The sequence below is a fragment of the Vigna angularis genome, chromosome 5 (assembly GCF_016808095.1).
Source record: "Vigna angularis cultivar LongXiaoDou No.4 chromosome 5, ASM1680809v1, whole genome shotgun sequence".
Classification (NCBI taxonomy): Eukaryota; Viridiplantae; Streptophyta; class Magnoliopsida; order Fabales; family Fabaceae; genus Vigna; species Vigna angularis.
Window position 1 is genome coordinate 26,187,919 of NC_068974.1, and position 23,278 is coordinate 26,211,196.

General features: G+C 33.7%; 1 protein-coding gene and 2 long non-coding RNA genes across 4 annotated transcripts; all 3 read left to right on the forward strand.

Moving 5' to 3' along the window:
* Positions 1-5,360: 5,360 nt before the first annotated feature.
* LOC128196699 (uncharacterized) lies at positions 5,361-7,649 on the forward strand. Its single transcript, XM_052878203.1, has 3 exons — positions 5,361-5,387; positions 7,095-7,480; positions 7,536-7,649. Exons 1-3 carry the CDS (start codon positions 5,361-5,363, stop codon positions 7,612-7,614), a joined length of 492 nt encoding a protein of 163 aa, XP_052734163.1. The 3' UTR covers positions 7,615-7,649.
* A 783-nt stretch (positions 7,650-8,432) lies between these two features.
* Positions 8,433-9,063, forward strand: LOC128196549 (uncharacterized). Its single transcript, XR_008248978.1, has 2 exons — positions 8,433-8,714; positions 8,816-9,063. It is a non-coding gene; the product is annotated as an uncharacterized LOC128196549 (long non-coding RNA).
* A 7,902-nt stretch (positions 9,064-16,965) lies between these two features.
* LOC108340084 (uncharacterized) lies at positions 16,966-18,849 on the forward strand. Of its 2 annotated transcripts, none has more exons than XR_008248938.1 (4): positions 16,966-17,369; positions 17,583-17,679; positions 17,752-17,832; positions 18,729-18,849. It is a non-coding gene; the product is annotated as an uncharacterized LOC108340084 (long non-coding RNA). The 2 variants fall into 2 exon arrangements; XR_001833154.2 differs by having other exon boundaries at positions 17,603-17,679; positions 18,729-18,847.
* Positions 18,850-23,278: the final 4,429 nt, after the last annotated feature.

Consider the following 23,278-nt stretch of genomic DNA (forward strand, 5'->3'; position numbering starts at 1 on the left):
TGAAATAATTGATCCATGAAGCCAGATAAACTTACACAGAACTCTCAAATAATATATTGGCAAAATCATGCACAATTAATGGGGTGATGTCCAAATTTTAAATTTTGACATGTCTTGATTCTCGAGATAGAAAATGCCAGTTTGTGTTAAAAACTGCTGCCAAGCTTGAGTCAAGACACTATAGGAGACATAATAGTACTGTTTATGTTAAGGTACATAAGAGAACAAAAGGCAGTTTGAGCTAAAGAGATCATGCAGACAAAATCAAATGAACTAAGATACTTTATATGATGAGTCACTGAAACCATGCAAAAAGACAGAATTTGAGTTTTTGTTTTAAGGAACATGGGAGACAGAAAGGGTGCCTTCAATATTGGCAGAAAAAGAACAAACAAAATGCTTTTAGCAGGAAATAGAGCAACTTTATATATATATATAATTTTTTTTTACTAAAACAAGATAGTAAATTTTTTGCTAAAATATGTTTTACTATGAAATGATTTTTAAAAAATAGTGCGATTATAATTTTAAAATTTTGGTTTAATTATTCATTTGATTTATATTTTTGTTTCTAAATTTGAGTTGGTTTTATAGTTTTTTTTTTCTTGTATCAATTTGATTGTGATTTGTGAAAAGTTTATAGTAATTATACTTCTTTTTTCCAGATGTTTTGATGCAAACTTGGTTGAGATCCCAGTTGAAGTTGAGGATCCTGGTCATTATTACTACCATGTGAGAAGTTATTAAATCTTTTAGTAGCTTCTTTTTGCCTTGGTGGACTATTGAATATTTTTCTTACTGATGATTTTGTGTTAAAATGTGCAGTTTGCTTTTTTTACTTCCAGAACAATAGCAGCACTTGAGGAGTTAACATGGGTGAGCAAGCTTGTTACTGTAATATAAACATCTTCAATTCTTTGTAATGCATATTAATTTCCCTTTTTAACTAGGAAGCATGATGGTGGCAATGACTATCAAAGTCAAGATAATTTGATTTATTCATTGCAGAAATTATTTGGTAGTTGTTTATGGCTATTAAATTAATTGGGTAGTTGAAAGTCCATTGAGAATGGTTGTAACTTGTACTGACTTGTCTTCTCATTTTCTGGAGTTCACTTAATGAAAAACCATTTAATATTAATCTTGGAATCAAATTTTCACTGTAAAGCCTATTGTGTTACTGCAGGATTATGGCATTGACTTTGATGATCATGATCATCCTATCAAGGTGTTCCAGTGCAGTTGTGGCAGTAAATTATGCAGGCATATAAAGAGGTCAAACAGTAAGTTCATTCTGCAGCTATTCAGTCACTCATCTGCAAATTTCTTTTCAATTTCCAACTCAAAGTGTGGTCTTTCATCTTTTATTTTTGCATTGACAATTCTCATCTTATGCTCCCTAATTTGTTGCAATATTTCTTTTGTATAGTCTATTTCATTTTTCAGCGTATGCCCAGCCTATAATGATAATTGTAAAATATAGAGCTCATATTCTGTTTTGTTCTGGGGTTCTATTGGATAGTTGCTATTCTTCTTTTGGCAATCTGTATCTGATTGGGGTCATTTAATATAGAACTATATTAATAGTTCTGAAAATCTGGGGCTAGTTTTGTTTCCTGATATGATTTTGTACTCTTAGGAATCGTATCCTCTGTAATATTATACCCAAGAATGACGTTCCCATTAACATTTAAGATAAAAGTTAAAATTAGTTTTGTTAAAAATTGAAAAATAAAAGGAAAACTAGAAGAAATCAGTGGGAATAAGTAGTTATTGTGGACAATGACTTTCATATCTAGGGCAATATAAAAGATACCAGATCATTTTCATGATGGTGGGTTTTGCTGGTAATAAAGATATCCCAGAATATATTTCCCTAACTTTTACCAATAGTGAGAATACTTATTCCCATCCTCAGTATTCTCAGGAATGAAACATAGACATGTAACAAACATCTTTAATTGAAGAATTTTCAGGTTGTTTTCTGCTTCCACAACGTAATGATTTTTGCAGCTGTTAATCGTAATTAAACTGCACAATTACGTACCAGAATAAAAATTTAAATTTACTTAAGCTGCTTTATTGAAAGTCATGAGGCAACTTTGTGGCTTTCCTTACTGTACACATACCTTATTTTCTGCTTTGTCTTATTTTATCAATAAAGCACCATAGAACAAAGGTTTTAAGCCTTATAGATAAAGCACCATAAAAATCTAAATTATATTTTGGCTCTCTATTCCTAACATTTATTTAATTGTTTTATAATGATTTTCATTATTATGTGACTTGTGAATGTAGCTCACCTTTTCTTATTTGCTTGGGTTTTGTTTGGTGTAAAACTAAAAGAAGGTGAGTTAAAATCTTGAAGATAACTACTAAATGTACCCCTCTAATTGCTAAAGTACTCCTACATTATGTGCTTTTTTGCTTTTGATATTATCCAAAACACCTTTCCAATTTGTTAAGCATGCCGTTAATTGCAAAGTAGGAAGATTGGCCGTCAACAGATTATTCAAATTATGTACAATACAACAAGAAGTCACATACTCAGACCTTCCTCTCTCTTTCTGTCTCTCTCCATTGCACCTTCCCTTCTTCTTTTCTCTGTGATTTCTGAGATAGCTTTACTGGTTTTTTCTCTTGTACAGATTTCTAGCTACAACACCCAGATATCAATTTCTGTAATTCTGTGTGTTCTGTGATGTTTATGTGAGTTTTTTTAAGGACAGTAAAACATAAACTCTTCTGGGTGTATTGGCTTCTGCTGCCTTTGTACATATTTTCTGTGTGTTCTGAGTTTTTCTACATATTTTCCCCTTTACTTGAGGAAAAGTTTGAGACATGGGCAAGCAAGGGCCTTGCTATCACTGTGGAGTTACAAGTGAGTTCTTGTCTCTCCAATATGAAATCTTTTGTTTGCAGTTTTTCCTGAGAGTTATTGGTTTTTTAAAATTTGTCTCTTTGAATTTGAAGTTTGTCTTGGAACCGATGGCATGGATTGTGATTTTGATAAGAAATTGAGATGCGTGGAAGGGAAAAGTTCTGCCCAATTTAAACAAATGGAATAATTTAGTTTAATGTTCTTTATTTGGATGTATTAGAATTCAACCATATAAACATTCCTGTTGCCCAGAATATTTGGAAATGGAAGTTCTGGAAAATTCAATTATATTAACTTCCTCTGTTGATGTGTTATGTGTCTCATTCAGTGGGTCTTTGCGTTCCTTGACAATTTGATTTCCTTACGTGTTGCTTCTTTCTCCAAAATGAAAGGCTTCTTTTTTCCAAGCTAGCGGGGCCATGTGTTTTTCTTTATTCCACTTAACATATATTACTTACCTAGAAAGAAGATCTGGCCTCCATTCTCTTGGGGAAGGGTAAAGGGAAGTAGAGGCAAACTGTAAAGAAGAATAAAGAGGAAAGGAAGTGGGCTGATTCGATTCTCCTTGGGAATCGTTTCCATGCAAGACCACGACCACATCATTTGTATTCTGCTATCTGTGATTGTGATTGTGATTGTGTGCGTACTTTTCCCAAGCAAAAACGTAAATACTTCAATGTTTACTACTCATTATTATGGCTACCTTCTCACTGCTAAGGATATATATATATGTTGGATCTCTTATCTATAAGACCAATTTAGAATATTTAAGTAGTTTTAGAAGTGGGTTTTATAGATTGAGTTAGATTTATAATTCATTTATGACAATATCTATCCTTAGTTTTGTGTTTTTTCTATTTCTATATTATAATATGTTATGCCATGATGTCTGCTTTTTTTTTTCCTCTCTCACTTTGTTTTTTCCTCTGTCACTTTCTTTCCTGGTTTGTTAAAGTGTTCTGTTCATTGAACATTACTTATGATGAAGTTTTCACCAGCTTTTTCAATTTTTATTTTTAACTTATACAAAATTTGGTTTTTATTTTCTTAAAAAAATCAAAGACAAACTCTAGCAAAAGGCCTATATGTCACATGGTCTTGTGTTATACGTAACTTAACAGCTAAGCACACTGAATCTATTGGTGATTAATTAATTGTATATGACTTCTATGCAGAGGAATGGAAGGAATATTTCACTAAAAAAATCTGTTTTATCGATATCAAGTAACCTTTGTACTTCCCTATTCTAAAAGTGTGCTCTTTAAAAGATATACATTGATATGAAATGCAAGTACATCGTATTGTTGTTCATTAAATTATTGAAAATTTGATCCACCCTGTCTTTTGTTGAGGTATGCTAGTAGTGTACTCTGTACCATATTATGCTTTGAAATTTATTATATATGTAAAACCATGATTTGGTTAAATTTGCATTTATCTCTGATTGTACTATTTATAAGCGTGCATGAGCATGCTATTCGTTTGGTATATAACTTGTACATTTTTTTCTTATATTTGTAATCATAAACTTTACAAATATTTATTAACAACTCCTTTTGTTTGCAGTCACAAGAGCTTGGTCGGTCTGTGCATGTTGATGAAATATTTCAGCAGACACATATTCGTCAATCAACAGGAGAATTTGTGGACGAAAGGTCTAGGCGGACCCATGTAAGTTTGTACTAACTCTATCACATTATAAATTTTCGTTTTTTAAACCTCATGTGTAATGATAATATTTATTCATTTAACAGGAACAATTTGTTGCAAAATTTTCTCAAATTAGATCTGAGACTGATCTGTTGGTGTCTCAACATCTTCTCCTCTAGACCCTGCGGAGGAGGAAAGATTGAGAAATAGATGTTGGTTAGAGGCTGCTAGTGGAAAATACAAGGGACGCGTATACGGCATTGGAAATGTCACTTCCCAAGATGACTGTGTTGATAGTTACATCCAACAGACACAGGCATCTTCTACTGCTCAACCTCAAAATTCAGAAGAAATTCTTAACCTGAAATCGCAGTTACAACAATATGGTCAGCAGCTTCAAAAGTTTAAAGGCTTTATTGGCGTCCTCCTGCCGTTCCTTCCGCCTTCAGCAGCCGCGGCTGCACAACAATTTTTAAACCTTCAAAATCCTCAAGTTCAAAATGACGTACCCAATATAGTCCAACCAGAACAGCAACCTCCAGAACAACAACCACCACTCCAGCAACCACCACATGAACAACCAGAAGATGGAAATGATGATTACATGCATTATTAGGAATTTTATAGAACTTATTTCCATTAGTGTTGAACTTATTTAGAACCACAACTACAATCTGTTTATGAACTCCAAATGTTGCAGTTATATTTACACTATACAATATTTATGTATTCATATACAATGTTTTCTTTGTGGAATAAATGTATCTGAAAACCTTATTAAATTTATATGTCAATGTGCAATGTATAATGTCCAGGTTTGCTTGTAACAATGCTGAATGTTCACTACAATGTCCAGGTTTGCTTGTATATTGTGCATGGAGAACTGCTATATATAAAGAATTTATTTAGCTCTCGTTAAACCATTATATACGGAAAAATCCGTATATAATTTCCGTATATAAGTTATATACGGATTTATCCGTATATAAGTTCTATACGGAAATATCCGTATATAACTTATATACGGAAATTATATACGGATTTTTCCGTATATAATTTATATACGGATTTATCCGTATATAATTTCCGTATATAATTTATATACGGATGTTTCCGTATATAACTTATATACGGATAAATCCGTATATAATTTCCGTATATAAGTTATATACGGATAAATCCGTATGTAAACTTAGCTACGATGGTATTATATACGGATTTTGATCCGTATGTAATCCGTATATAAACACAAAATATATACGGATTTTGGGTCTTATATACGGATTTTTGCTGTATGTAATACACTTTTTTCTTGTAGTGAATACCCATTGTCAAAGTGAGACATCAATTTACAATAATGTTTTATTAATATTCATATCCATTGTCAAAGTGAGACATCATTGTCACCCTCTTGATAAGATTTCTTTCGTTCTTATGTGTGCCAAGTGTTTTGTAACCATTTAGCTTTCCCTTGTCTCAATTATAACGAGTGTAAATCACATGCGGTAGTTTAAATAATGACGATTCTATCGATCATCATCTTTTATTATTATTATTATTATTATTATTATTATTATTATTATTATTATTATTATTATTATTATTTTAAAAAACATTTGTATTCATTATGATTAAATTAAAAACATGTTATGTAAAAAATATTTAAACGAAAAGTGGTTATGAAAATATAATTTTTATTCAAGTATCTAGATATATTTATGTAGCACAAATATTCGTATGGTAAAACTATAAATATCTATAATTCACAAATGACAAGAAGTTTGGTACGGAAATGGAGATATTTTATTTTGTTCTCAAATTAATATAGAAAAGATCTTTTATACACGTTAAAAAAAAATTATATCGAGTCTAAAACAAATATAGAAGTATAGGATATAGAAAATTTACATTTTTTATAGTGGCTCTAGAAGTGTTATTATGTCGGTTAAACATACAACTGATAAAAAAAACATTTCAAACAGGGAGATCTTTCTTCCGCAATCTTTCAAACATCCATTAAAAATACCAGCACTTCGTCAAAATTCATCAAAATCACTTATACCAATCAAATCAAATATCCTCATATTCCCACAACACACATCATGCAAAATCTAAATCACCATCAAAACACAAACTACAAAATAGGTGAAAAATAGAAACAAAATTTGTTTTGGCTAATTCGTTAACACTCCAATACAAATGGAAAATGAAACAGAAAAGGCACTAGTAAAAAAAAGAGTTTTTAACGCGCCATATACGCTTCGGTTTCGTAAAATTCGAAGCGTATAAAAGGACGGTGGCAGTTTAGTAATAAAAATCAAGGTATATGCCTCGGTTCTCCACTAACTGGTGTCTAAAGCAGTAACTGCCTCGGTATGTAAGTGAACCGAAGCATATAACTCTACGATATTCCCCATACTGCCCCGGTTTCCCCTAATCGAGGCGTATGCTTTTTTTAATAAAATTTTTTTAAGGCATTAGACATCGGGTGGCAGCACAACCGAGGAAGTAGGCTAGATATTGCCTCGGTTTTTTTGGAACTGAGTTATTAGGCCTGGTCTAGGGCAGTAAAACATATGCCATTGTTTTCCTTCTTCGCGTGTTTCCCCTGCGTTGCTGCCTCCACAACTACGCTGCTTCCTCCTTTGCTGCCTCCAACCACTTCAGACGCTTCTGCTCCCTACGCCGCCTCCTCCCTACGCCGCCTCCTCGTGGAGCATCATCTCCTCGATCGAGCAGAAGGAAGAGCCGCGACAAGGAGGATCACGTCACCGTCATCCGCGACTACCGATCCAAGATCGAGTCCGAGATCTCCAACATCTGCGACGGTATTCTCAAGCTCCTCAACTCTCGCCTTATTCCCTCGGCTTCCTCCGGCGATTCTAAGGTCTTCTACCTCAAGATGAAGGGCGATTACCACAGGTTCCAACATCAGGTCTCCAACATCAGGTTCAACCTTTTTTCCCTTTCCATTTCTTCTTTTTTTACTGATTTCTTGATTCAGATCTATTCATGAGGTTGAAAGTAGGGGAAGGGGGACCGACGGCGCGAGGGACTGGAGGGGGCGGAGGTGGCGAAAATAGAGTGGCGAAAGGAAGCGTTGGAGAGGGAATCGAAGTCAACCTTGCGCTTGGAGGGGTGACAAGGGCGCTGTTGGATATCCTTAGAGAAGGAAGGTTGGCGGGGATTGAAGTTATGTTGCGGATGAATGGGATGAGAAAGGAAGAGGGGTTTGCGTCAATGCGAGTGGGGCTGGGGAAGATGAATGGGGGAGAAGGAAGGAGTTGTCTTGTTTGCGGAAGAGGTTTTGAGGCGCGGAATCCCTTATGCTTCGGAGGATAAAGAAGGGCATAAAGGAGGATCAACCGGGTATCTTGCTTGGAAGATGATGGTAAGCAGTTGATATTCAAATTTTTTGAGTAGCAGTAGTGGTCTTTGAGGTTGAGTAAAATGCTCCTCTTATGGTGGTATATGATAAGATGTCCCCATATGTTTGTGTCCATTCTGCTACCTGAAATATGTGTTCCAAATCAAGGTTAAGTGAATGCCAAATCCATACAGGAATTCAATTTTGTAAATATTGCCTTCCAAGTATTTGTTTTTATTAACCTGTTCTTCCTCAAACGAGGCTCTATAGGCCACTGTGGTCTCAAGTCCAATTTCCTTGGCTAATCCATTCATTAGATATCTCGAACTTGTTAATGGAATCACTGAGTCTTGATCACCACTGCAGACAGAAATGACTTTGATTGCTTCATAAATGCTATGTGGAGTCAGCTAATTGTTAGCAGAGAGAATAAAGGGTGACTAATTGTGCTTGAGAATGACTTTGATTTCTTCATAAATGACTTTGATTGCTTCATAAATGACTTTGATTGCTTCATAAATGACTTTGATTTCTAGATTCCTGTAGTCATAATGCAGAACTCGGTGACACAAGGAAGATATTGTTAGCAGAGAGAAAAAATGGTGACTAATTGTGCTTGAGAATGAAGAACAAGGAAATTCGATAAGAATTGGTGGCCAAAGGACCCTACTAAAATCAGATGAAAATTTTTTGTGGTCTATCACTTTTCCATTTTTTCTGATCATAAATATTTGCATCTCTAAAGCCCAACATCAGTGTGCATTCAGCAGGGTCCACACATCAGTGTGATTTCTCAGTGTAGCTGTTGGATTACCCGTAAGTAACTTGCTTTTGAACTCGAATTTGGACTTGATCATTCCTTTATACTTAGCAGTTTGCTCATATATTGATAACTTTTGTTCTTCTTTTTACCCCAGAATGTTGAATTCCATTGCTAAGAAGAAAAAGGGTTGTGATAATGCTCTAAGACTATGTGTGTAAGATTGATAGATAGGTCTTTCCATATCAGTACATGGAAAATGAAATGATATTGTGCTAATCTTTTGTTTTGGAGGCAGATTTGTATACTTGGAGCACTGATTTTCTTGGTGCTTGCTTACGTATATAGTTTGTATAGTTTTAATGTGAAATGGAACAATACCAGTGGAACAACAATGTTGTACTAGATATGATGATGATGATCAATATCTTCTCTAGAATGAATTTACTTTGTATTCGGTGGATGATGTCATACTATTGTGGAGAGAATTACTAACACGTTGCTTTTAGTAAGTATTTTTATTGATTAAAATTTATTGAAATCTAAAAATATTGAGATAAGTTTATGATGTAATTTCTTTTTTTATGATTTTATTTTCATTAATTTTTTCGTTTTAAGATTTAATTTGCTTGAAGTGATTACAGTATGCTGATTGTGATACATTTTATAGTTGCTTATATGAATTCTTAGAAATTTGATATATATATATATATATATATATATATATATATATATATATATATATATATATATATATATATATATATTATTTGATGTTATGATGAAATAAGTATATAGGTGCAAATAATGTTAAGAAATTACTAATTTTACAAGATTTTTATGTTTTAATAATTCTGCTGCAATAATGTTAAGAAATTAGCTACATTTTTTTTTGTTGAATTTTTGAACATACTGCCTCGGTTCAAAAGAGAACCGAGGCGAAAAGTCATTTAAAAAAAAAGGGGGCAAAATCCTACTGCCTCGGTTACTTTTGAACCGAGGCAGAATCCTATCCCTTTTGTCTCGGTCCACAACCGAGGTAAAAATGATAGACTTTTTACCTCGCCTGTATATGCCTCGGTTCCAGAACCGCTGCCTATGACCGAAAATAACCGCTGTCGTTTCCCTTGATTGTACTAGTGAGGGAAGAAGTAGACGAACTTGTTTCCCACCAATAAAAATAAATTTAAATTTATAAGGATTATCATTGGTAAATATAACTAAATATAGAATTTTAATTTTGAAGTAATAAAAGATAGAAGAAGGGAGCCCAATGCACTTTATCTGTTTGTTGACAACAACTTCACACTTATTGGTGTACTTTTGGCGAGCAAGAGAAGCTTCTGGAAGTATGGGGACAAGGTTGAACTCCTTCTTAACCTCTTCACAGGTTTAAAAAGGATGTCGGCTAAGGGATAATTATTTGAACGCTTGGTGGCACAAGGAACAAAGCTTTTGGCATGAGAATAGCAACGAAATGTAGAAGAATTGTTTATCATAAGGAGTATATGGTTGGCGTTGGCGTTAAGTAGAGAGAAAGAAGATGTGATTTTGAAAAGCTTGCTTGTGACGGCTAGAGTTTTGTATGGAATTGAAGAGATTTTAAATAAAAAGAAATAAGAAACTACTTTTTATACTAGTTCTAATGATAAGTGATATAAAAATTTATGTTATTTGTTAAAAAAAATATTATCATCTACTTTTTATACAAGTTATAATTAAAATTGATATAAAATATTTTCTTCTTTATTATAAAAAAGTCATCTTTTTATATAAGTTATAACTAAAACTGATATAAAACATTTTCTTCTTTATTACAAAAAAGTCATCGCATCCACACTAGTAAAAAAACAGCATTTAACCTCGCACAATAGGCTTCGGTTTAGACGAAACCGAAGCCTATCAGAATGCGGTGGCAATTTTGTAGATTAGGCGAACTTATATGCCTCGGTTGAAGAGGAACTGAAGCATATAAGGCTTATGACCTCGGTTAAAGTACATAATCGGTGCCTAATACTCAGCCAAAATTTCACCCGCCCCTCTACAAACTTACTTTTGCCTGTCACCTCACCTACGACTTCGGTTCTCTGTAGAAACTTTCATGATGCATGCCATGTTATTTTGCACCATTAATGACTTTCCAACTTACGGTAATTTGTCGGGCTACAGTGTGAAGGGTCATAAAGCATGTCCTATATGTGAAGAAAACATTGCAGCTCAACAATTAAAACAAGAAAGGAAGACAGTGTATATGCGTCATCGGCAATTTTTACAATCTAATCATCCATATCGAAGGTTAAAGAAAGCATTCAATGGAGAACAAGAGAAAAATAATGCACTCATTCCACTTACTGGACTTGAAGTTCTTGAAAAAGTTAATAGAGTACATCATGTATTTGGGACAACGTCCAAGAAGTCTTCTGTAACAACCCCTTGCAAGAAGAAATCAATATTCTTTGATCTTCCATATTGGTCAAAGTTAGATGTTAGACATTGCATAGATGTCATGCATGTAAAGAAGAATGTTTGTGATAGCTTGATTGGTACACTACTAAACATCCAGGGAAAAACAAAAGATGGATTGAATGCGTGTTTGGATTTGGTTGACATGAAGATCCGAGAAGAGTTGGCACCAAGAGAGATTGGTAAACGTACTTATTTGCCCCATGCATGTTACACAATGTCCAAACAAGAGAAGATAAGTTTTTGTCTTTGTTTAAAGAGTATCAAGGTACCACAAGGATACTCTTCAAATATCAAGAGCTTAGTGTCAATGCAAGACTTAAAGCTTGTTGGACTCAAGTCTCATGATTGCCACATCTTAATGCAACAATTGTTATCGATGGCAATTCGTGGATTTTTTCCCAAAAACTTTAGGCAGACCATAACTCGATTCTACTCATTTTTCTCTTCAATTTGTAGTAAAGTCATCGATCCTACAATGTCAGATGAACTTCAAAGCGAAATTATCATCATCTTGTGTCAGCTAGAAATGTTTTTCCCTCCATCCTTTTCTGACATCATGGTGCATTTACTTGTTCATTTGGTCAGAGAAATAAAGTTGTGTGGACTAGTATACTTAAGATGGATGTACCCTATTGAGCGTTATATGAAGATTTTGAAAGGGTACGTCAAAAATCAATATCGTCCAAAAGGTTCAATGATTGAAAGATATATTGCTAAAGAAAGTGTCGAGTTTTGCTCTAATTATATGACTAAAGCAAATCCGATAGGAGTCCCTCGGACATCATGGTTGAATAGATATTCTACAAGTAAAAGCATCCGATGTGTGAATGTGGTGACGAAAAGTCGTGAAGAATTGATGCAAGCACATTTGTGCATATTAAACAACACAGAATTGATGCAAGCACATATGTGCAAGATTTTTGGAAGCACACAAAGCCGTTGTAAAGGACAAGTATCCAAGACAATTAGAGAAATGACAGTTGATAGAGCATAACAGAACATTCTTGTCTTGGTTCAAATCTGAAGTTTTGAAAGAATCACGGTCTTCTGAGACTTTGTTGTGGCCAGAAAATGGTTTGAAGTTTGATGTTGTATGTTGTACATGCTATGATATTAATAATTGCACATTCTATACAAAGACTTTGGATGATAAAAGCACAGTACAAAATAGTGGCGTCAGTCTAGAAGCTGAGTCGCTACAATTTTCCACATCCAAAGATCAAAATCATGTAATTGGATCCATGAGATATTATGGTAGAATTAAAGAGATATGGGAGGTTGATTACACTAAGTTTTCCATTGCACTCTTCAAATGTAAGTGGGTCGACAATAAGAGTGGTATCAAAATAGATGAATCTAGTATGACACTTTTTGATTTTTGAAAGGTTGGTTATGGAGACGAACCACTTATCATGGCATATCAAGGAAGTCAGGTTTTTTATGTCAAAGATCCTGCGTCTGACCATTGGTATGTTGCTCTTCAAGGAAAAAGACAAATTGAAGATAAATAAGAGAATCTAAGTAATCTTCATATTGTTGACAACCATTGCTTTAAAAAAACAATAAATTTTGATGACGACCCTCTGATATATGATATACAAGCAATTCGGGAAGATCACAATGAGGGAATATACATATGACCAATCCATATGATTATGTATGAATTTCATGTTTGTGTAAATATTTATGGCTTTTGTTAAATAATATATGTTATTTTATAGGTGTTTTATTAATCTTTCATCTTATTTATTGTGACAGATATATGGCTGAGTCACCTCATTCGTCAGGGGATGAAGTCCCCACCACTTCTAGACGGACGAGAGGAGTGACGAGGTTACGACAACTTATACTTAGAAGAAATGCAGGTGAGAGGACACCTGTCATTATTGACGTGGTCACTGAGTTGCATCTGGCCCAAATGTAGATGTATTTAGGTCTTACCTTGGAGTACTAGCACGTGATCGTATCTCAATACTTACTCCATCCTTTGACTATGTATCTGAGGTTGATCGGAATCTCATCTGGCAAGATCTATTGGTAAGTTAAGCAATATTGCTCCAAATTCTAGATTCATTATATTGATAAATTTGTATTGATATAAGGTTATTACTTTCTTTGTTGCAGGTGACATTTGATATGCCAAATGTCGAGAGCTTAAGGAATAGGTGTTTATCTACAATTACAGAAAGATTTTCGAGGGTTTAAGACAAATTTGACGTCCAGATATATATTTGGACCAAAAAGTAATGAAACTCCATGTTCCGAATATTCAGCAATTGACGAAGAAACATGGCATCAGTTTGTAGAGCTTCGTTCATCCGAAGCGTGGCAGGTAAGTGTAGTAAAATCATTCAATTCATCATTCATAATTATTTTTTATGACAATTGTTTCATTTTGTCACAGGGAAAAAAGTCAAAAGCACAGGGAATAAGTGCTCAGAATAAAAATCCACACCTATTGTCTCGTGGTGGATATAGGAAGCTTGAGGAAAAAATAATGAAGCAGAAGTCAGATAGTAGACTTCCACTTTCTAAGGGTGGTGACCCTCTTCCTCCTCCTTCACCACCATCTCGACATGAGAAGTGGAAGTTAGCCCGTATAAGACCATCGGGCTCCTACACTTCCGACTTTGCAAGAATTTGAAAGAATTGTAAGATGTCATTTCTCATATTTTTACATTATTTTTGTTATATATATTACATAGATCTTTCAAATGATTTTAAAGTTTTGTTACGTAACAGGACTCCTTGGTTGAGCAGAGCTCCCAAGGTCAATTCACACAAGAAGGTCGTCAGGATATTCTTGCCACAGCTATTGGACGACCTGAGCACCCAGGACAAGTGCGTGCTGCTAGGACTGGCATAGGCATACGATAGTTCTTTAGGTCTTCCTCGCGTCCATTTTCATAAGAAAATATGAAGGAGGACATAAGAAAAGAGATGACGCAGGAGATCACAAAGAAGGTTCGGTCAAAGTTGTATGATGAAGTTGCTAAAATGGTTGCGCGCCAGTTCTAGCAGCGTTATGAGGATTATGACAATCGTCCTCCGCCATCTCCTGTAGCGGAACATGTTATGCCCCCTACAGGTAAACTTAATGATTTTGTTTATTAATTTACTTTTTGTATCACCTAACATTTAATTTGACAAGTAGAAGCGGTAAAGGAAGTTGCTCAACTGCCGGTGCCCAGGGGACGACATGGATGACACTCGTCCATGTCAGTTATATATTCTCTCTGATACTGGGACCATGCTAGTGGCTCGTGGTACTGTTTATGAGACAACCACTGTAGTGCATGGTGTACAGCTTGCAGAAGATGAGGTCAAGGTCACGGTGGATGAAGTTGTTGTACCAGATGTTGTTCTTCCTGTGCCTACAGATGAGTTCTTCACTGTGGAAGATGCTTTTAACTCCTTTTTTGCCTGGCCTAGACATTTGATTGGTGATGTATTTGATCACCCGGTAAACACTCGTACTATATACTTCTCAATTTTAATATTTACTTCTAATTGACGTTATAACATAACCATTTTTTCATGTAACAGCAGATAGGTCAAGAGAGAAGTCCTACACCGAAGAGGACTCATTTATCGTAGGACGACCCTCTTGGTGCATTAGACGAGCTTGCTAAAATCATTTCAGATGCGCCGATGAATGTACACTGGGATTCTACTACATTTGGAAGAGAAGCTCAGATCCCATTGTACTTGCATCATCAAGATGTTAGGGAGCTTGCGTGGGGGTGAGAAGAAATTAATATTATACTCATTCAGCTGTGGATGTGTAAGTTTATGAGAACTTTTTTATATAATTATTTTTTATCAAGTTACTTATATCAGATTATTTCTTCATTTTAGGTATATGTTTGCTGTTAGTAACAAGAAGGGGTTCAACGATGTATATGGGTTCATTGACCCCTCTATGACTCATGAAAGAAATAAATTTGACGATATCCAAACATACATCACCACCTGCTTTGGAATGGGGAATTTGATATATTTCCTCCCTTATATACTTGGCTAAGTGAAGTTTGTTAACTTTAAAGTTTCATTTATTAATTTTGGTATATGACAATTAAGTTATTACCAATTTTAGGTGTCATTGGCAGCTACTTGTGATCTCCATACCGGAGAACACTATTGTATGGTTTTGTTCATTACAAAAGTCTCCTCCCAACCCTCTTAGACATGTAGTAGATTGGTAAGAACCTCATTTTTTCAACTTTCTTTGTTATATAATTGTATGCTAAAGCAATTTTGTTTAATAGTTCCCTTGCAACACATATGATGTTATCTGGGAGATCTACTACTACAGCTAAAAAGCTTGCATGGGTTGCCCTTAAGGTTTGGTATTTTAGTCCATACTTTGTTACATTTGGTTCCATTCAAATGATGTTACTTAACATTTTATAATTATGATGATATATTGTAGTGTAATAGACAAACGGGGTCATATGAATGTGGTTACTACGTCATGTTTTAGATGATGACCATTATTCGTGCACATTACACCAGTGGATGGCAAACGATAATATTTAGGTTTGAATTTTATTTTCTCTATAGTTTATATTTCATATACACTAATTGAAATCTTTGTGTTTTATGCAAAGATTCAATAGGACTGCTCCAATTCCAAAGAAGTCACTTCAACTTGTGAGGAAAGCACTAGCTAAATATGTAATTCAATTTTATAATAATATGTAGTAGATATTAGGATATAGTAAGTTCTAAGTTTATGTTTCTAAGTTGTTTTATGCTTTTCTACATTATTATTAGTTTAACTTTGTACATTGCATTGATTTATGCTTCAAACTTGATTTATGATTACATTGGATTGATTTATGCTTCTAAGAAGTTGATTTATGATTCCATTGAATATATTTATATTTTAATATAACTTTCATTCAAAATATACATTTTTGGATTATTCTGGATTGTTTTGGCTATAAAAATATATGCAGGTCTGTTTCTGTAGTTGGGAATGTTGCAGAAACATACCTCATTTTTTTTTAAAAAAAGGGGCATATGCCTCGGTTGAGGTCATAACCGAGGTAGAAAAGCCCCTTATGGCTTCGGTTAAGGTCACACCCGAAGCAGAAAGGCTGGCAGATGAAAAAAAAATAAAAAAGGACTCTACTACCTCTGTTCAAGCTACAACCGAGGTAGTAGAGGTGGACATACTGCCTCGGTTCAGAGGAAACCGAGGCATAAAGTCCTATGAAAAAAAAAATCAAAAAATCTACTGCTTTTGTTAAGGCTGAACCGAAGCAAAATCCTACCCTTTTATGCCTCGGTTCGCGCCCGAGGCAAAAAGTCTGAATATGTCTTGGTTCGAAAACTGTTGTTGATGGACAAAAATAACCGCTGTCATTTTCCCTTACTGTACTAGTGCCACTTTCTATATTTGTTATAACTTAACCTATATAAAAGGTGTTATTATATTTATAGTTATACCATTACTTCACATTTTAAACATACTAATTATAATGGATATAAATAGTTACTATTAAAAATATTTTTTTTAATTACTAGTACAAAATATACTTTTTATAGCAATATTTTATACCTGTTAAAATCTATCAGGTATAAAAAATGATATAATGACATTATTGTAAATATAAAAAACTTTTTTACACCTGCTTTTATTAAAAATTGGTATAAAAAATGTTTAATATAAAAGTTAATAAATTACAAATATTTTTATACCGGTTATAATGAAACTAGAAATAAAAAAAATCATTTTTTATACCTATTAAATATACGGATCGGTGTAGAATTAGTTTTTATGAAAAAAAAAAGGTAACATTAGAAAATTTTTATTACAGCAGTATAGATTATTTTTGTTTGAAATTACAGCACTTCATCCTTCTTTCTCGCACTCGCCGCAGGGAAAGACCATCGCAGATCTTCGACGCCTCTTCTCCTACATTCCAGGCCTCTAAAAAATCTCTGACGAGATCCTCGTCAACACCGTCGACAACAAGCAGCGTGATCCCTCCATGGCAGCCGTCAAGGTCACCATCAATGCCAAACAGAACACTGTATCCGTCTTCAACAACGGCGATGTCATACCCATCGAGATCCCCAAACTCATTTGCGGCCACTTGCTCACTAACAGCAATTATGGTGACAACGTCAAGGAGATCACCGGTGGATGCAACAGCTATGGTGTGAAGCTCACCAACATCTTCTCCACCGAGTTCAGCATCAAAATCGTCGACGGAAAGGGCAAGAAGTATAAATAGGTATTTTTTCAGCGCCTAGGGTTTTCCTCTATTTTCCTCCATTTCCTGAGTCTCATCCTTCATTGAGCAGTCTTAAGGTTTTCCCTCCGTTTGCACAGCCGATGAACTCCGTTATGTCTCCCTCTCAAATTTCGATTGGAAACTCTCTCTGGAACTATAATTCTCTGCAACTTTATTTTACTCTCTCCCTGTGATTTTGCTGACATTTCTTAGGACACAATTTTGTTTGATAGGCACCTCCAAGGAATCATCCTCTTTTGCTCTTGTCGGCGTGAGAACTAACGCCATTGGATATGACCTTTCACCTAAGGTATTCAACTTTTTTTCTTCTGTGTTTTCACCTGAGGCTTATGCTAACTTTTGATTTCTTCCTTTCTTGTAGTTTGTTCTGGTGCAAAAGACATATTTTGGCTCCTTCCTCACACATTCGTAGATCCATCTAGATAGTGACCTCCACAAAAGGGTAATTTTCTATTCAATTCTTGTTGCATTAGGATGTTAAGAGTATTTTTAGCTTCAGCTTGTGTTAGTTGTACTACACTTGCGCTTGTCCTAGATTATCAGCATAAAGAAGCCATTAGTAGGTTTGTTTCATATCATTGTATAATGATGATTCAGAGTCTTATCACTCAATTATAGAAACCTTTTTTCCTTTAACTTTGACAGTTTTCAATGCAGAACATAACAGTTCCTAAAAGGTAAGTGTTCATCAAAATTTTAGATAATAAATAAGGTAAGTGCTTTGCTAAGTTGAGCCAACATAACATTTCTTAGGACATAATTTTTTTTCATAGGCACCTCCGAGGAATCATCCTATGCTGCCCTTGTTGATCGTCGAAACTATAATGCCATTGTTGTTTTTTTCTGAAACATCTGTTCATGTAATGTCTCCTCTTGTTCCTCCTTAATTTGTTCGGTGGTTGTGAGTTGATACAAAAATTGAAACTGGAATTCCTTGGATAGGTTCCTGCTTTTGTTGCAGTCTAAGCTTGATGTTTAGAGGCCTTTCATTGGAAATATTTAAGTGTGCAAATTTAGAAACCATGGATGAAATTGCAATTTCCCATATTCATAAAATCAAGAAAGTTCGCACAGGGCCACACTTGTTGAATCAATCAAGATCAACAAAAGTCCTTATTGAATGGGTACTAATTTTTAGTTCTAGGGACCACTTGATCAATACAACTAGTTGTTGAAAGTTTAAGTAGGTTCGTTGCTAAAAATTAAAACCTTAGAGGGCTATTAACCCAGGGATATTTGCACTTTTAAGGAAAAGAAAATGATGTTTGTACTGGATAACTGTTACTATTAGTTAACGTGATTGATATGTATAGTGATCATAAATCCATGATCTTGTAGATACAATTGAAGTCATTAGCAGAAGAAATGCAAGCAATCATCAGGGGATTAGAAAAGGTTAAAGAGGAGCTGACTGCATCAGAAAACGATGGCCCAGTGACTGAGTTTTTCGTAAGGTGATTAGTATTCTTGATTCTTCATTATATCATTTGAAGATCACAATTCAATGCAGAGAAAGTTATGCGTTTAAACTTAAATCATAATGCTGGTTTGCTAATCTCCTTCTGAGATTAAGCACCGAGTACACAAAGTATTTCCAAAATAAGTGTGTAAAGGTATCTCTAGGCTATACAATAATAAAGTTATTTTTATAAGGAAGACTCTCACTTGTTAGTAGTGGGTTTTAAGCCTAACTCAACCCCACAAAATCGGCTTATAGGGTGAGGTTTGCATCCACTTATAAACTAAGAATTGACCTTATCTCTAGTCGATGTGGGACTTCCAACACACCCCCTTCACGCCGAGGTATAGACATCTCGTGCGTGATAGTAGAAATTGGGTGGTCCGATAACGGCCCGATAGCGGGTGGAATAGAAGAATAGAATGCCCACTTAGAACTCGCTAGGATAGGTTCTAACCATGGCTCTGATACCATGTTAGTAGTGGGTTTTAAGCCTAACTCAACCCCACAAAACCGGCTTATAGGGTGAGGTTTGCATCCACTTATAAACTAAGAATTGACCTTATCTCTAGTCGATGTGAGACTTCCAACATCACTAAAGAGGATAATACAAATGTACATTCCTTGCTTCTAGAGTCTTAACTTCATCAAGTGAAGGATTTATAGAATGCACAAGTATTCTATATAAGATGCACTCTAAAAACTAAGCACTTAGAAGTTATGAATCTTTTCTTTGCATGCAAAGTCACCTAAGACTTTCATATCTTGTTTCACATCAACTATTCTGCATGGCTTTGCTTCTTTTTACTGATGTCCTAGAAGGACCGCTGTGACTTGTGTGTTTTTGCTTGTCCTTGTGTCACACCTTCAAAGAATGTGTTTGACTTTACACTAGAAAATCCCACTGTTACCCTCTGTGCACACGGTAAAGAGAAATATTTTTCTCGGTAGCTACATCTACTCTTCTGATAGCACGAAAATGAACATAGAGACTCAGAATTTAGGTGCGCGTGTGTCAGAATATTCTCAGGGAAGAGTGAGCCAACTTTCTTTTATATGTATTTAGATTACCTATACCTATTACCTATTATAGTAAATTAGTATTGTGAATCCTGTGAAGTCTGATATGTTGGAGAAAGTTTTGTTTGAATTGGAAGGAATATTGAAGTGAAGTGCACAAATTAGAATATCAGTGAAAGTGTGAGGTTTGATTACTTTATCCAAATGATTTTCATTTCCATTTGGATGAGATTGGTATTAAATTTATGTTGCTAAGGTTTTAGACATGCAGAGATATTGTTATTAAAATGTTAGAAGGATGAACAATTATAGGCTTTGTTTGCTAATATCAATGCAGAGATATTGATTTCTTTGTAAGTGCTTCTTTGCTTAGTGATTCTGTGATACATCTTTTATTGAATTTTTTTTCAGGAGTATTGAGAGTGAAAAAAGAAAAGCTCTAAAACCATTTTTGTTTCCTTTTCAGTTTTTATTTATATTTTATTGAAACATCTGTTAATTAAAAAACCGTTAATTCTTCAAAATAAGTTCAAACAACTGGCCTTATAATTCCATCTTTCTTAACAGGTATGCATTTGATATTGTTTCACATTTGATAATGACATGAAGATGATATATATGATTGTAGCAAATCTTAATTGTAAAAGATAATTAAACTAACATACTAATCAAATAATATGTATACAAAAGAATCCAAGTTAAATATAGCTAACATACTAATCAAATAATTAAACTAACATACTAAACCATTTAATATTTATCTAATACATAAAAATATTATGTGATTACATAAAATAAATAATTGAATATTATAATTACTTTGGAAGAGGTGAAAGTAAGATAATGGCAATGACATGTAACGGGGCAACAAAGTTGAAGTCAGAAATATCAGAAAAATCATATTAAAATGTGTAGGCTTTCTCATCACATACACTTGCACTTTGTGGATCTATTTAAATATTTAGGAGATGAACCGAACACAAATCATAATTCTACAATAATATTTTGATAAGAGAAAAAAAAGCAATTATATAAGAAAAAGAAAGGAAACACAGAAAAGAAACAGAAGTTTAGCAAAAGGAATGAAAAATGCTCAAAATGTATGGGACATTGATGGTTACATACTTTTGTCTTCATCTTGAATAATTTTTAATTCACTAGTTGAAACTTGTAACTTTAGGCAATTATCTCTGGATGTTCTGTGTTGGAGAGTTGGCTGCAATTTTAAATTGTGATCGATTCAAATCACTACTACCTAGAACAACTAAAGTGAAATGCCTTGCAGATGCTGGTTATTTTATCAATGTGTAAGCTTATTTGTCTTCTTTTTACTTATCTTTCTTTGTAAATGCAGCCCATGATTCATGGCAGGTCATATTATTCTCTTTCTAGAAGAAAAAATCATTTTAATTCTGAAATAGTGTTATGTATTGTTCCAACTTAAAACTGATACTATGTTTATATTCATTGATCAATTGGTGCTAGTTCTGTCCTTTATCTCACAAAATTCATATATGAGGATTTATACAAAACAATGTGATTAATTTTTCTTAACATTCCCAGTTAAAAAAAAAACTATGATTATTTAATTAACTCTAGTGAAAATTCGGCTGTCACAAACTGAGCCAAGGTTTTTCTACAGAAGCAGGTTACTTATAAATCAGCCAGTAGATGTGTCTTTTATGATCATTATTCTATAGTGCAGACTCAGAAATTCTTTATGCAGGTGGGCAAGCTTAAAGGGGAACTAGAAACACAAAACAAGGAGAAAGGGAACACGGAAACTCGAGTGTTTGTTAGAGAAAAAAGTTAATGACTTGAACTCAAAATTAGAAGATGTAAGTTTTACGTTTACCAACAATTCTGTTTTAACTAATGTGCCTTAAGTGCATCTCATTATTGTTTTAACTATTGTGCCTTAAGTGCATCTCATTATTGTTTTAACTAATGTGCCTTAAGTGTATTACTCCAGCATAATCATCAGCTGCTAATAATATCTACTCCTGTTGGCTTTAGGTTGATCCTACTCTCATTTTAGATCTAAGAGAATTACTATTGAGCTCTATTACTTCCAAAAAACAAATTAAAAACCATTATGTCATTATTTTTCACTAGTTACCAGCAGTAATTGATTTTCAAGTTATTCAAATATATTATGTCTAAGGATGATGCATCTATGCTCTAGTCTGTAGAATATTAATCACCGTTGTCTCTATGGACTCGTGCTTTCGTGCTTTTACATTTAGATTTGAAGTTTCTGAAAATTTAATGGAATGCTTTCCTGGGTACTATTGGAAATTAACTCCTTGCAGCATTTTTCCTGGTTATTATGATGAGACATGCAATAATAAAGTAATAGAGGGATATTTTTTAAAATTCTTTTTGGCACTGGCAGTGATATGTTATGTATATTAGTACTACAACTTTTATAACTAAGATATTAAGCCATTAATATTATAATTTGACTCAAACTATTCATTGTGTAGATATTTGATGATATGTCTTCAATGGAGTAACATGTCATAAAAGATATTCGAGAGCAGTTGGCTGTATTTCTTTTAACCATTTGTAAATGATTAGATGTTTCAATATTACATTTTGAGTTTAGGAACTATTTTATGTGTAACTAAGTTAAGTAACTATGTTAGGTAAATATATTTAGGAACTTTGTTAGGTAAATATTGTATTTTGATGATTTAATAGAAATAATATTGATTATTTTACTCATTATTGATTATTTAAACGGTATTATAGAATTGAATTTTATGTAGGTATGGATATGAAAAGTAGCACATACAAATCAAATATTTAAAAAAACGTCACTTTTTACATCAGTTAAAACCGTGTTAGGTATAAAAAGTCTTGTTTTTCACACCTGTTATAATACCTGCAGGTATAAAGGTGAGATTCTTTTATACCTGTTCCCAGAGTATTAGGTGTAAATATCGGATTTCTATACCTAATTTAAACAGATAGGTATAAAAAATAAAATTTTCTACACCGTTTCAATAATAGGTGTAAAAAATCGAAAACTTTCTATACCTCATACTTTTATATCTACTTAAAAATAGGTATAAAAACCCTTTTTTAAGAGGTATAAAAAACCTTTTTTGTACTAGTGAATATTGTTATTTTTAAGCGGTGGTTTTGCCATTTTGTCATATACATATCTAAAACAGAGACTGTAAATAACAAATCATTTCTTCCTAAATATTGATAATATTTATTATTATTCGTATTATTATTTTATGATGAAATTTCATTTATATTTATTATTATTTAATTATAAAAAAAAGTTATGTACTAACTATCGAAAGCGGAAGTGATTGTGAAAATATAATTTTTCTTAAAGTTAGAAATAAAACACCAAGATATTTATGTAGCACACCTTTTGATCCTTATAAGTACA

What these genes read in the sequence shown, in the direction of transcription:
- LOC128196699 (XM_052878203.1), top strand. Translation starts at nt 5,361, where the DNA reads ATGCTGAATGTTCACTACAATGTCCAG. An exon ending in ATGTTCACTACAATGTCCAG is followed by an intron (nt 5,388 to 7,094) that starts GTTTGCTTGTAT and finishes GGCCTGGTCTAG; the next exon opens with GGCAGTAAAACATATGCCAT. An exon ending in CATCAGGTCTCCAACATCAG is followed by an intron (nt 7,481 to 7,535) that starts GTTCAACCTTTT and finishes TTCTTGATTCAG; the next exon opens with ATCTATTCATGAGGTTGAAA.